The sequence below is a fragment of the Rhinoraja longicauda genome, chromosome 2 (assembly GCF_053455715.1).
Source record: "Rhinoraja longicauda isolate Sanriku21f chromosome 2, sRhiLon1.1, whole genome shotgun sequence".
Classification (NCBI taxonomy): domain Eukaryota; kingdom Metazoa; phylum Chordata; class Chondrichthyes; order Rajiformes; family Arhynchobatidae; genus Rhinoraja; species Rhinoraja longicauda.
Genome location: NC_135954.1, coordinates 45,884,380 through 45,899,684, shown reverse-complemented (window position 1 = coordinate 45,899,684; position 15,305 = coordinate 45,884,380). Strand labels below are relative to the sequence as shown.

The following is a 15,305-nucleotide window of genomic DNA, read 5'->3' as shown; positions in this document are numbered from 1 at the left end:
ACAATGGTGATGGAGCTAGTGATTAGAGCATCATGGTGGGTCATCGGTGGGAAGAGACTGCAGGATGGACTGCGCCTCCCTCCAATCAGGGCCTACATGGATGAATGATCTTGGTGATCAAAACAGTAGCTTGTACAAGAAGGTTGTTAGAGAAGTTAAATGATAATCTTAAATGGGCTAGATTGAAGATTAAGCCTAGTAAGTCACAGAGTATTTCTTTGGCAAGAGGAAAAGTAGTAGAGAAAAGGTTCTGTGTCAATGAAGAAATCCTGTCTATAATGGAGAAACCAGTTAAAAGTTTGGGTAGGTGGTATAACAGGAAATTGGATGACACTGAACAGGTTCAGCAACTTAGAAAGGATGTTAGATTTTTTTTTAGATTTAGAGATACAGCGCGGAAACAGGCCCTTCGGCCCACCGAGTCCGCGCCGCCCAGCGATCCCCACACATTAACACTATCCTACACACACTAGGGACAATTTTTACATTTTACCCAGTCAATTAACCTACATACCTTACATGACCCGTCTCCATACACCACAGGTCCCTCCAGCTAAACCTACTCTTTTCTACTTTCCCAGTTCATCCACTGCCCATACTTAACCTAAGCTACTGCCCTTACACATCGCACTGCTTCCTCCTGACGACATACCTGCTCTACATCCAATTTGTGTGGGAGGAAACCGAAGATCTCGGAGAAAACCCACGCAGGTCACGGGGAGAACGTACAAACTCTGTACAGACGGCACCCGTAGTCAGGATCGAACTTGAGTCTCCGGCGCTGCATTCGCTGTAAGGCAGCAACTCTACCGCTGTGCCACCGTGCCGTTACTGACGGGTTAGAAAGGATAGAGAAGTCAGGGCTTCCAGGCAAGTTGAAGTTGTGTTTGCAGTTTGGGCTATTCCCTAGGTTGATGTGACCATTGACAGTATATGAGGTGGAAAGGTTAGAGAGATTGGTTAGTTCATATATTAGGAAATGGTTAGGAGTGTCCTAGTAATATGGCTTTATATGGGAAAGGTATTCTCCATTTACCATTGTCTAGCCTAACAGAGGAGTTTATGTGTGCTAAGGTGAGGTTAGAGTTGCAATTATCAAGGAGTAAGGATACCTTAGTTTGTAATCTGGTGGTCAAGTGTAACTAGAGGGAGGAAGTGGAATTCAATGCAGGCAGCAGAAGAAGCTCAAGCAGCTCTAGGCGTACATTGTTGGTAGGGTTCAGTAAGGGAAAGGAAGCTTAGGGTTCAGCACAGGGAAACCAGTGTGGAGTAAGGCAGGTCAAAACAGAGGAGGAAATTGGATGTAGAGCAGGTATGTCGTCAGGAGGAAGCAGTGCGATGTGTAAGGGCAGTAGCTCAGGTTAGGTATGGGCAGTGCATGAACTGGGAAAGTAGAAAAGAGTAGGTTTAGCTGGAGGGACCTGTGGTGTATGGAGACGGGTCATGTAAGTTTCCTTTTCAGGGCTATTTATGATGTGCTGCCATCACTGCAGAACCTCTAACAATGGGTAGGTGGCGTGTCGCTTGTTCAGAGGTGGCAACATTGAGGCATATTTTGTCAGGATGTAGGACTAGTCTTTCTCAGGGTCGGTATACCTGGCGGCATAACCAGGTATTGAAGTGCACAGCTAAGGCAATTGAGAGGAGGAGAGTACAGGTGAATTCAGTAGGCATCAGGACTGGGAGTGTAGCAATTCATTTTGTCTGAGGGAGAGAAAAATTGAGGGAAGTTTGCAGAAAGGTATGAGTCAGGCCAGTTACGGGCAGCCAATGACTGGGAGATGCGGGTAGATTTAGGAGGAATGCTTGTTCCGCAGGAAATAACTACTGCTAGTTTGAGGCCTGATATAGTGTTATGGTCAGTTAGTCAGCAGATACTGTATTTTATAGAACTGACTGTGCCTTGGGACAACTTAGTGGATGAGGCTTATGAAAGGAAAGGGCTTAGATATATACAGTTGGCAGCAGAAGTTGAGCAGCGAGGGTGGAGAGCAAGAGTACATCCGGTAGAGGTGGGTTGTAGAGGTTTCATAGCGAGATCAACCACGTCACTATTTGGAGAGCTGGGAATTTGCGGGCAGAGTTTGCGTCAGGCTGTAAAGCAAATGTCAGAGGCAGCAGAGCAAGGCAGTCGGTGGATTTGGTCAAGAAGAAAGTGTCCGTTGGCAGAAAGGAAATGTATAACATGCAGTATGTGTATTTCTTTGTAATTGTAGTTTGCAAGTGTCTCCTAGTCTTGTGCAAGGATGATATTTGTTGTGTTGCAAGCTTAATGATGGCCTAGGATTAGTGGAAGATAGGATGCAGGTGTTAGTATTTGTTAGAGTGAGCTAATTGGCTGCAGCTTCCTTTAGTAGATACTGGTAGCATTGGTGGTGAGAGCAGGTATTGAGGGGGTTGTTCTGGGACGTCAGAACCAACTGTTGAGCCAACTGAGGTGTTGTGGGCCTAACGCAAAGAAACACCAATGAAGGGAGGTGCCCACTTGATAACCCCAATGATAAACTTGCATCTACAGGATTAGTTTTTTAAAAAGTGAATTAATATATAGGTAGCTGGATTTTTTTTTGCATTTGGAGTCAGTTATTGTAAATTGGTGTATTTAGTTAGATAATACTTTGGTTTTGGGCATGGTTTTCTTAGTTGAGTGTTTATCTTGGAGTTATAGCACGTACTTTGTGTTTTCATTGTAATTGATTATTCTTGTTGTCCCATCACAGGAAGGATGTGGAGGTTTTAGAAAAGCTGCAGAGGAAGTTTACCAGAATGATGCCTGGATTAGGGGGTACTAGCCACATTCCTCCATTCCAAGGAATGGAGGAATGTGGATTATATGCAGGCAGATAAGAAAGAGTTGGTCTTGGCATCATGTTTGGCATAGACATTTTTGGCCAGAGAGCCTGTTCCCATGCTTTATTGTTCTATCTTTTACTATACATGTAATGATTGTAGTGCAAATTCAGGCAAGTAGTTTGAGGTCAAATTTGAGATGGTGTCTTTTTTGATACGGTAGAAGTCTATTGTTATAGTGGTGTCATAAAGATTTTAAGTTTTCTAACAGTTACTTTCAGATCACATGATTTTAAATAGTTTGGCCATTAATCTTGTATTAATGTTGGAACTGAATATCCCATTTCTGTGCTGAATTGAGAGCAAAACCAATTGGGACAAAACCAGCTGCAGATGCTGAAATCTTCAGCAAAAAGTCAAACTGCTGAAGGAACTTGGCAGCATCTATGGAGGGAAATGGACACATTACAATGCCGTCTTTACATAGTACTTCATTTTTTCTAGAATCTGATGGAGAAGAAGAGGTGGAGGAGGAAGGGGAAGATGAAGAGGAGGAGGAAGAGTATGATGAGTCAGTCAAGGAAGAAAATGGAGTTTTGATTTTGACAGATGCAAATTATGATTCCTTCATTGTAGACAAAGAGATTGTGCTGATTGAGTTTTATGCTCCCTGGTATGTATGTATTTCTATGATAAAAGGCTATATATTTGTGTCAGGATATGAATGATTTCTAAAAGGTGGCTAATGTTTTGGCCATAATATTTTTTTCAACAGAAAACATTCAGCATTCATCTGTGCCAGCTTAAAATCAAAATAGATTAATTCCTTTGCATGTTTCCAATAATTTCTTTACAACAAGGAAACTTGAAAACTGAATTCTGCTTAACCCTGGTTCCAATCTGATAAATTTCTGCCCATATTTTAAGATTTATAGCATCCTTTCTGTTTTGTGATGCTCAGAATAGGACACCATATTTTAGCTGAAATCAAAGTGCAAATTTGTAGTTGTTTAATATTTCTTTCTGAACTATGCGTCCACTTATAAAGCCTGGTCCCATGACTTTTAAGCAATTTCTTCAATTTATCTAGCCATTTTGTACAAAATTTACTTGTGAACTCCCAGGTTCCTGTTTCTTCACCATTTTTAGAATGTCACCATTTATATCACCCATCAGATTTTAATACTATAACGTACTCTTTGTGGTTCCTACGTTGAATTTTATTTGCTGTGTTTCTTTTCCGAAAAATAGCTTTTGGTTTTCTGTGACGAAATGGACATTGAAAACCTTTATATTGAAAACCTACATTTTTCTGAACTGATTATTCTTAATACCTTTCCAAATAATTTTGAGATTTTTTGAAATATCATTAGCTGTTTTGAGTGTTATATAGGTGTATAAAGTTAGCCTTCATTTACCAGCATAAAAATCTTTTGTCTTTGTATCTTTTGATCTGTAGGTGTGAACACTGTAAACGGTTTGCACCAGAATATGAAAAGATTGCCATTGAGCTAAAAGAAAATGATCCTCCCATTCCAGTTGCCAAAGTAGATGGCACATCACAAACTAGTTTGGGCCAAAGATTTGATGTTGCTATGTACCCCACATTCAAAATTGTGAAAAATGAACAGCCAATTCATTATAAAGGAACATTGAACAAAGAAGGTAAGAACATACTCTAATCACGGTCTCATTAACTCTTTATAAAATGTGCTCGCTAATGGCGGTTAACTGAAGTTACCAATGAAACCGACTTATGTGGGCTAATCTTGTACATTAATCATAGAAGTAATACCTTGCTTTTACCAATTGTTAATTGTTGTACAATTCCTTAGTGTTATCGCATGCAAAGGAAAGTTATTTTGCTATAGTAACCTTCGATTAATGTTTTTAAGTTCTTAATTTAATAACCCCTACTTGTTAATTTTTCCATGATTTTTATACTTTCTAAGCAAGGTCAATAAATTGTTTACTTGAGCACCTCTTGTTAAGGACGCTAAAGATTTGACATGTGGTATTCCAGTTCCTTAATGCTTAATATAATGACTTCTACAGATGTTACTGAATACATCTTTATCTATATGCTAAAACTCTCGTTTGTTTGTTTGTTTGTTCCTGAACTACAGCCAAAACGGTACACGGTAGCATGACAATTTTAGGCCCAACTTACTCATCATTGCCCCTTTGTTGCTAATGGAAGAAGTTTAATTGAAATCAATGTTATATTTTTTACGTTATTCACATGTTAAAGTTTAAATCTATCTCCGAGGGGGGTGGGAGGGAGGATAAGGGGGGGTGGAGTGGGGGGGAGGGGAAGTGGGGGGAGGGGATGGAGTTGGGGGGGAGTGGGGGAGGAGAGGGTGCTGCACCAATGCAGGAGATGTTTGGGCCCAACGTGTCCACTTGGTCTAGTTATAGCTATGATCCTTCAGTGGAATTTCTTGTTTGTTTGTGCCATGAGCTAATGTTTCAAGAACTAGCAATACACTCGAGCATGAATGGAGGTGAAATTGATGTGAATGGGATGCGTGGAATAAATGAGAGGGGGAAAGAAAATAACCGATTTATAAAAAGATAGAATAACTAGACCAAGTGGACCCGCCGGGCCCATTCCTCGTAGAGGGGGGACAGGGAAGGGGAGAGGGTATCACTGAGTGAGCCCTGGACCCAAAGCCTCTCCTGTATTGGTGTAGCACCCACAACCCCCTCCCCCCCCACTCAATTCCCCCTTATCCCCCCCCCTCCACCCCCCACTCAATCCCTTATCCCCCCTCCTCCCCCCACTGACCCACTCCATCCCCCCTACCCCACCCCCACTTGTCCCTCCCCTGCCCACACCCCCAGCCCTGCCTCCACCCCCATTTCCCCACTTCTATTCCCCCTCCCCTCACCCCCACCTCCCTCCCCTCCACTCTCTCCTCCCCCGCCCCCACTCTCTCCTCCCCTGCCCCCACTCTCTCCTCCCCCACTCTCTCCTCCCCCACTCTCTCCTCCCCCACTCTCTCCTCCCCCACTCTCTCCTCCCCCGCCCCCACTCTCTCCTCCCCCGCCCCCACTCTCTCCTCCCCCGCCCCCACTCTCTCCTCCCCCGCCCCCACTCTCTCCTCCCCCGCCCCCACTCTCTCCTCCCCCGCCCCCACTCTCTCCTCCCCCGCCCCCACTCTCTCCTCCCCCGCCCCCACTCTCTCCTCCCCCGCCCCCACTCTCTCCTCCCCCGCCCCCACTCTCTCCTCCCCCGCCCCCACTCTCTCCTCCCCCGCCCCCACTCTCTCCTCACCCGCCCCCACTCTCTCCTCACCCGCCCCCACTCTCTCCTCACCCGCCCCCACTCTCTCCTCACCCGCCCCCACTCTCTCCTCACCCGCCCCCACTCTCTCCTCACCCGCCCCCACTCTCTCCTCCCCCAGCTTGACTGCCGGAAAAATCGAATCGATTTAATTAGAACAAAAATTAAATTAGAATATGACTGACCTGTCGGTGGTAAAGTTTTTTTTTGCTGATTAGTGCTGCTGCTTTACTAGTCAATGAATTGGTGAGTTAGATATAGCTCTTGGGGCTAATGGAATCAAGGGATATGGGGAGAAAGCAGGAACGGGGTACTGATTTTGGATGATCATATTGAATGGTGGTGCTGGCTCGAAGGGCCGAATACTCCTACACCTATTTTCTATATTTCTATGTCCCACTTAAGAAACCAGTACCCAGATCTATGTAAGGAGGATTTTGCTGAGTGACTTTGAGTCTAAGTTTGTTTGCTGGGTTAGTGCAGGATTAATTTTATCCAGGGATTTACTGCCACAAGTTTGGCCATTTGGCCAAACTACCCCTTCCATCTTTAATAATTTCAATCTATCTATTCTCTTTCATGGTTATCCAATTCACTTTGATTTCCACTTTTAACATGTTTATAAAACAGCTGAATGGCTTGTTGGGTGAATTCAAAAGGCAGATAATAGCTGCCTCCCTTGTTATGGGTCTAGAGCTAGAGTTGGCAATGGTGGCACAATTCTTCCCACGGAGTGGACTTGACAACAATTGGATATGTGCTGGTGGTATTAATGTATTTCTAATTGCCAGGTTATTGGCCTGAATTTAATTACATGGCTTTTATGAAAGGATTTGAGTTTTTTTGTGGATTGTTGTTTAAGATCTCTTGGTTGGTAACTAACTTGATTGCCCCACCACTGTTTTTGTGTTTGAGTAATAATACCAAATAATGGTAACGAAGGGGGAGGTAACAATGCTTTTGAATTTCAGAAGTTCATTGTTAAGACACCTTTTGTGAGAGTCATTGCCTGGCATTTTGTATGGTGGATATTCAACTTGCCATTTAACATCCTGTTCCTGAATGTTGGTGGTGTTACATGTAAGGGTGGAACACTTCATTTTCTGAGTAGTGGATTTCATTAAACATTAGCAAATATCGGCAAATATCCCTACTTCGGACCCTATGATAGAGATTATTGAGAAGAGGTGAAGATGTTTAGGAATTATGGTGATTTTGTAAATATTGTTTCCTTTTGTGTACATTGCTTCCTGTTCTTGATGCAGGATTGGAAGTATATGTGAATATTACTTGGATTTTGGATGGGAAACATACTTAAAATAAATCACTTTTAAAGCACAGTTAACATCTACACCTTTTGAGATTAATCCTTTTGCGATGAGCTTACAGTTTATGGCAGTTGCAGTTGAATTCATTCAGTTACAATGAATTTCTCCTTGTAGACGATTTAATTCTATTCTTACTATTTCCATATTTGTAAATGATACCTTTTTTGGTTTGAGACTAAATAGTTCCATTTAAAATTTTGTTCTGATTCTCTATCTTTGTATAGAAATTTTATCCAAAGTTAAAGAAATTGCTTCACCCGACTGGGTTCCTCCGCCTGAAGCAACCATCACTTTGACAGAGGAAATCTTTGATGATGTTGTGAATGATGCTGATATCATCCTGGTTGAGTTTTATGCTCCGTGGTAAGCAGAAGCTTTTGTTTAAAGTTAGTATTTTATACGTAAAGTGTGACGTTATTTGAAATTGATGCAAGGCAAGGAATTGATAAGAAGACTCGCTTTAGTATTATCTAGTTTTTTGTGATTTTATGCATTTTGGATAAATGGTGTACATATTCCAAAACAAAAACTCCGTAATCCATGTTACAACAATGTGTTTTTTAAACTATTATTGTGGGGTCAGAGTATTATAAGCAAAGTCAGTATTTATTACCCATCCTTAATTGCCTGATACGTTGGTGCAGAGCCACCCCCCACCTTGAACTGTTGAAGATACTTCCACAGTGAATAACTTGCAATTCTAAAAACATGCTATCATAAAGTTGCATGCTAGTTGAACACATTTTGTTACAGGTGTGGACACTGTAAAAAGCTAGCTCCACAATATGAGGAGGCTGCGCAGGAACTCAGCAAGCGTTCTGTGCCAATTCTTCTTGCTAAAGTGGATGCTACTGCTGAACCAAAGCTTGCTAGCAAATATGAGGTCACTGGCTATCCGACTCTGAAAGTTTTCCGCAAGGGAAAACCTTTTGAATATAATGGACCAAGGGATACACAAGGTAATATAAATTCTGAACCGCAACTAAATATTATTAACAATAGATGCACGAGTTTACTCTACGGGAATGTTTATTGTCGTGAATTAAACTTAATTTTCCTGGATGACGGCTCTGATTATTCATCCCACTCCATAGTTGGTATTGAGCTTGATTTTTTTTTAAAGGAATCAGTCAGTTTAGTTTTTCTCCGTAGCGGCTGTAAGGTGTGGTGAAAGTAACCTGAAGTGCAAGAAATGGGTCTGAATAATACACCATTGTTCTCAACATAGATTGATGGAGGTCCTTATAGATTTGGATGTTGAGCTCTGAGAAGGCAAAAGATGATTATTTACTGTGAAAATGCTATGCCTTAGTGTAAATCAGCTGGAAGTTATAATTCCAGTGCTACGGATTGACCAGGAGCTCAAATTGACATAAAATCACACCTTTTCTAGTTTATAAATAAACTTATGAGTATCATGCTCTAACCCTAACTCCATTTATTTTAAAATGCATTGCTAAATGAGGTCCTTGAATTAACATGGGTTATTACTAATCTCAATTTGGGTGGTACCAAACTTGGCTTCAATTCTGCCACGAGAAACCTTGCTATTGAATGATCCATTGTAAAACTTGAGATCCACTGTGTACTTTCAATGCCAGGTTTTTTTGGCAAGATTTTCTCCTCTACTGGAAATGTTACATTCTACCACTGCACTACTATCTCAAGGAAACATTGTGGGAGAAAATGGAATACATAATTTTTGAGCGTTGTACATGTTTAATGTCCTAAACAGCATTGAAATAATGTTCATGTTTATCTTTCAAATGCAGGTATCATTGAACATATGATTGAACAGGCAGGTCCGCCTTCCAAACAAATTCAAGTTGTAAAACAAGTTCAGGAATTCATTAAGGATGGAGATGATGTTGTAATTGTGGGAATTTTTGATGGAGAACAAGACCCAGCATATACCATCTATCAAGATGCCTGTGAGTAATTTGATGTGGCAGAACCGTATTTGAAAATGCTATGGGCAATTCTGGTTTAAGCCTAGATAGTTTGAAACAAAATAGAAAATGGAAGAAATATACAGATTAATTCATATATGGGTGGAGAAATGTTTAATGTTTGTTTTACTTTTCATCAGAACTGAATAGATGTTCTTAGTTTAGATATAAAATGGGAAGTGAATGTTTACTTAAATCTGCTGTGGCCAAATGCTCAAACATAAAGGAAGCAAGGCTGAGTATTGAACTTTTAATGAAACCCAAAATGGAGAGGTGAAGTTGGTGAGGATGGGCAGGTGGTAATGGGAAAGAGGTTGATATGGATACGAGAGAAGATCAGAGGAAATGGTCTGTCTTTCAGATTAAGCCTTGTTGGAATCTTGTCAGTTATTTCATCCATGCCTCCTAATGACAAAGCCAATTTAAATAGCCATGCCCTCTTTAATAAATGTTTTCTTATTCCACTTATCTGTCTCTCTGGTTCTAGCTCTCCTTATGTAGCACCTTTTTTCCTCCTTTTCACCTCTCGCCTTTGTCCACCCTTCTGCCAATCGAACCCCCCCCCTCGCCTGTATCCACCTATTACCTGCCAGGACTTTATCACATCCCCGCTTTTCCAGCTTTCTTCTGATCATTCATTGATAATGCCAATATATGGAGGAAGTTCAGAGTGAAGGAATATTTTCATGTTCCATTAAATTTAAATATTTATCATGTTCTATTATTTGAAAGGGAGATCATCCACGTTTTGGCATCAGGTGGCACTTAAATGTGTTTTTTTAAATCAGCCCCATCAATTGATTTTTAAATTCTTATGATTTTATTAAATCTAGAATTCCATTAGCTTCCTCTATGCTTCTTAGTTAAGATCCCAACTTAATGTCCAAATAACCTTTTCTCCCAAATCCCACTGCTGTTAAATAAGCTGCTTTCGAGATGGAATATATTTTCTCCTGTTTGAAGTGTAATGTTTTTTGTAGACCCCTGAGCTTTATCCCATATTATTACTGACATGGATCCAACAAGAAGCTACATATATTATTATTCTTGTTCTGAATTTGTTCGCTTTAGTGCTTGAGGCAATTTTGTTCATGCACAGATATTTTAGACAACTGATTGGCAGTTGGTGGTTGGGAAGAGATTGACATGGATGTGAAGTGTCTTTTCACTGCTAGCAGAATTATTTTGTAAAACATAGTAGTACTTCATAACAGTGCATTTCACTGCACTATTATTTTCTGAAGCTCGAATGAGAGTACAGTAAACACTTTGCATGCATTATATTATAAATAAAAGTACTCCCCTGCCTTTAAAGTTACAGGAATTTTTGTTGATAGGTTCTTTGCCGCAGCTGCAGATTTGGCAAATATTATGCAAAGCATACTGTTTTATACATATGTGGTTTGCATGTCTAATACAATTTTATCTGTCTAAGGCAAGGCAAATTTTATATATCCATGTTATTCTGTAATAACCTTAAGAATCACTTCAGTTACCTGTCAACTGACTTACTTGGAAGAAGTGAATGTATGGATACAGATTTAAACCTTGCGCTACTTGAAAGCCAAATGTTTGAATGATTGTTTAATATTCGTATCAAAAGTCCAGACAACAAAATTATATGAGGTGTTCAATTGTTTTCCCTGTGAAGAAAATAATGAACAGGTGCTCAGTATTTTTTCTTTTGTTGGGCTGGAGGAATTTCCTAAACCCATGGAACATTTTGAGTAATGTCTTCCTTCTCTTTAAGGAGAACGCTATTTGTGTGAAGTTTGCACATTCTCCTAGTTTCCCCTCGCTTCCCAAAGATGTGTGGGTTTGTCGGGTAATCAGCCTCTGTAAATTGCACCTAATATGTAGGGGAATAGGAATACTTTATTGTCACATGTGACTGGGCACAGTGAAAGTCTTTGCTTGCATACCCAATGTATACAAATAGCAGCCACCTATGACGCTGACAAAGTTACAAAGCACACCGGCTCCTCCTTTTGTTCTCTTCCTCCCCCACGCCGGGTTCCCATTGTCCTTTGTTCTCTCTCCCTCCCCGGTTGTCCAATGTTTTCCCCCCTCCTCCCTCATGGCGGTCCCCCACAATGGGTCCTCCATTATTCTTCCCCTCTCCCCCCCTCACTGCGGTCCTCCCAGGCATGGTCCTCCATTGTTCTCCCCACCTCCCTCACGGTGGTCCTCCCACACCAGGTCCTCCACAGTCGTCGTCCCCATCCCACGCTCTCGTCGACCACGGGTCGACCCGTGAGGCATCGCTGCCGCTGTGAGGCTTTGCAGCCGCCAAGGCCCCATCATCACGAGGCTTCACCGCTGTCGATGCCCCACTTCACGCCTCCGTGGTGCCGACCTGGACCCCAGCCGCAGGCTCTGTCGGCACTCCGCCGACCCGGAGTCGGACTTCGACCCGCAAGGCAAGGCTCCTCAAGCCAAGCCCCGACCCGGGCTTCTACGCGACGATCCAGGAGGCATCGAGACCATGGCGCCTCAATAAAGGCCTCCGGCTGCGTTCCCAGTCCACAACTGCACGGCCCTTCGGGAAGGCTTCCGAGGGTGGATACGAAAGTGGAATAGCGTAGAACTAGTGCAAACGAGTGATCCATGGTCAGTGTGGACTCAGTGGGATGAAGGGCCTGTTTCCATGCGGTATCTCTAAACTGAATTCTATTTCTGAATTAATCGCTAGTACGCAAGAATCCCGAAGGTCTTAAAAGATACCTGGAATGTGTACTAACAAGTATCAGAATAAATTAAAATATTTTTTCTTTTAGGTAATTCCATCCGTGAAGAATACAGATTACATCATACCTTCAGTAGTGAAATACGAAATTTCTTAAAAGCAGCATCTGGGCAGCTAGTTGTAATGCAACCTGAAAAATTTCATTCACAACATGAACCAAATATGCAATCATTAACTATCACGGTAAATATTCCCTTGATTCTATCAGATGTTGCTGAACTTGCTTGACTCTGACTCTGGATATTAACTTTGGTCCATCAAACTACCATCATCTTATCAACAAGGCAACTTAATCCCACCACGGGCATTGGTCTTTTGCGGCCCTTGATTGTTTTCTCTTTGCACCCAGACATGTCTATTCAAATGTTCCTGTGCTTGTATGGCATTGCTGAGTTAATATACACAAACAAACCTTAAAAGATTAACTTGGGGAAACAAAATGCGGTTGATCATTTGGTAGTTGTGGTCAAACCACTTTTGCTCAGGACAAAATTTGAGTTGTCATTTTCTTTTCATGTTATTTTTCCAAGGTGATGTGCTATATATTTCCTAGCCCAAAAATTCTTTACGGAACTTTTTTAAACTAAGTGGCTTGCATTTATCAAATATGAACAGTCCTTTAACTTCTTATTACAGGAGAACATGTCCCAGTCAGATGTGACAGATTTTATTGCAAATAATAATGTGCCTTTAGTTGGACATCGTAAGCAAAGCAATGATGCAAAAAGATATAGCAAGCGCCCATTAGTTGTGGTATACTATGGTGTGGACTTCAGTTTTGATTATCGTGTGGGTAAGTATAGGGAATGGAATTTATAAGTAGATTTGTGATGTTGGCGATACTTGCTCTAATTTTGTAACATGTTAAAACTGGCTGTCCTCCACAGAAGAGAAAACAAAGTAAAGATGGCCCTCATGTAAAATGGTTACACGACAGCCACAAACTTTCAGTCTATTTCAAAATAACATTCCTCTGGATTTCTGATGTATGTACAACTTGCCACCAATTCCAAAGTGGCTGTGATAAATTCAGTGATAAATCAACTTTCCCCAACAGAATTGGGATGTTGGTTAAACTGGCCTGAATTTAAACTCTTGTAAAGGTCCCATATTTAAAAATCTGAAAGCTTTATTTTGAGATCCAATTAATTTACAATAGTGTACTGAAAGCATAATTGCTGTTTGGTGGGGGGGGGGGGGGGGAGATGGGTAGTATAAACTTTTTCACATAATAACTTTTCATTTACATTAAAGCTCTGCCCTCCACACATTCTTTCCAGCACGGCAATAATGAAAAGTCTACTTTTATCGGTGCAATCTGTTTACTTTCAGTACCTGCTGTCCCTACTTTTCTAATTATGGTTTCACTCTACCTCGGTATCATGTTCCAGCCATTTTTGCCCATCCAAATCTCCTGTGCACACTAATTTTCTCTGGGTTTTGTTTCCTCATATTTATGTGAAAGGCACCATATGTTTGTCATTGGCAATAAATGTTATCTGCTATTTTTGTAGTGTCATACAAATTTTGTAGATTTTGGTGTACTTGAGGATTGTTTACAATTTGCATATTAATCATTGTGAAATATTGTTTGTTCTGACAGCTACACAGTTCTGGAGGAAAAAGGTATTGGAAGTGGCAAGGGACTTCCCTGAGTATACTTTTGCAATTGCTGATGAAGAGGACTATTCAACAGAATTAAATGATTTGGGTCTTGGAGACAGTGGTGAAGAAGTGAATGTGGCAATTCTGGATGTCAGTGGCAAAAAATATGCAATGGAACCAGATGAATTTGATTCGGATACGCTGAGAGAATTTGTAATAACATTTAAAAAAGGTACAGTATTTAAATGCAACTATGAAGGAAACTGTTGCAGTCAATTTAGTTTTTGGCATTTGTTGAATTGAGTACTGTGCACTATACTATATTTCTTAAAAATATTTACTTTCGAAACAATAGCACGAGTAAGGAGACTATCCAGATATAGCAAAACAAGTTGTGATTTTGTCACTAATATTGAAGTTTGAAAAGTAGTTAACCTTGTTTACATCTCTGTCACTAATATCCATGCTGTGGGAAAAATATTCTTGCAAAATTACATTTGGCTCCTTTCATGGTTCATAAAAGCTTATTGTGGACTTCATTACTTGTATAGTTTTTTTTAATTCTACAGTTGGTGATCAGGATTCTTGCATTTGAAATGCCAACTGCAATCTTTTCATATGCATTCATATATCTTTTTTTTCCCCTTTCAGGTAAATTAAAACCAGTTATTAAATCTCAACCAATCCCAAAGAGTAACAAAGGACCTGTAAAAGTTGTAGTGGGCAAGACATTTAATGAAATAATTATGGACGAAAAGAAAGATGTACTAATAGAATTCTATGCACCTTGGTGTGGACACTGCAAAACATTGGAACCTGTGTATTTGGAACTTGGTAAAAAGTACAAGAATGAGGAGAACCTGATCATTGCAAAGATGGATGCAACAGCAAATGATGTACCAAGTGATAAATATAAAACTGGAGGTTTCCCCACCATTTACTTTGCACCAAGCAACAATAAAAATAATCCTATTCAATATGTCATGGGTGAGCGGGACCTTGACTCTTTGAGCAAATTTGTGGAAGAACATGCAACCAAGCTGTCGAGAAGCAAAGATGAGCTATAAGAATTCAGTACCAAATTCAGATGTAGGGAGACTTGGAAGGATGAACTTCCAACAGTATGGGAATTAAGATGAAATTACTAGTTTCAAGACAATTCCTTAAAACAATCACTGGCAATCTGAGATTAAAACCTGTCCACAAGAGATTTGTTACAACCAGTGTAATCAAAGTATTTGTTGAGAATGTATGAAATCACAATTTTTGTGAAGTTTGTATGGCTTGTCATCTTTATATTTTGGTAAAAAATCTTCAATAAAGATAATCCAGGGAATAATTGTTTGAATTTACTTATTCGTCCTTTCCATCTCCTTCTATTGGCTTGAATGATGGAAGAAACTTGGGTTGGCTAGTCTGTTCCTACTGTTAGACTGGTGCTGAAGGATGGGTTTGATGTACTTTCACTCAACATGAATTATCCTGTTGTGTAGGAAAGAACTGCAGTTGCTGGTTTAAATCGAAGGTAGACACAAAATGCTGGAGTAACTCAGCAGGTTAGGCAGCATCTCGGGAGAGAAGGAATGGGTGACGTTTCGGTT

At 40.7% G+C, this 15,305-nt stretch overlaps 1 protein-coding gene across 1 annotated transcript in view; it reads left to right on the top strand.

The window, feature by feature from the left end:
- pdia4 (protein disulfide isomerase family A, member 4) overlaps positions 1-15,059 on the top strand; it is a 31,591-nt gene extending 16,532 nt beyond the window's left edge. Inside the window, exons 2-10 of the mRNA XM_078418455.1 lie at positions 3,295-3,463; positions 4,250-4,455; positions 7,629-7,767; positions 8,158-8,363; positions 9,177-9,335; positions 12,131-12,282; positions 12,736-12,892; positions 13,703-13,936; positions 14,356-15,059. Of these exons, the coding sequence (XP_078274581.1) occupies positions 3,295-3,463; positions 4,250-4,455; positions 7,629-7,767; positions 8,158-8,363; positions 9,177-9,335; positions 12,131-12,282; positions 12,736-12,892; positions 13,703-13,936; positions 14,356-14,771 (1,838 nt within the window). The 3' untranslated portion in view covers positions 14,772-15,059. The remainder of the gene's footprint in view (positions 1-3,294; positions 3,464-4,249; positions 4,456-7,628; positions 7,768-8,157; positions 8,364-9,176; positions 9,336-12,130; positions 12,283-12,735; positions 12,893-13,702; positions 13,937-14,355) is intronic.
- Positions 15,060-15,305: the final 246 nt, after the last annotated feature.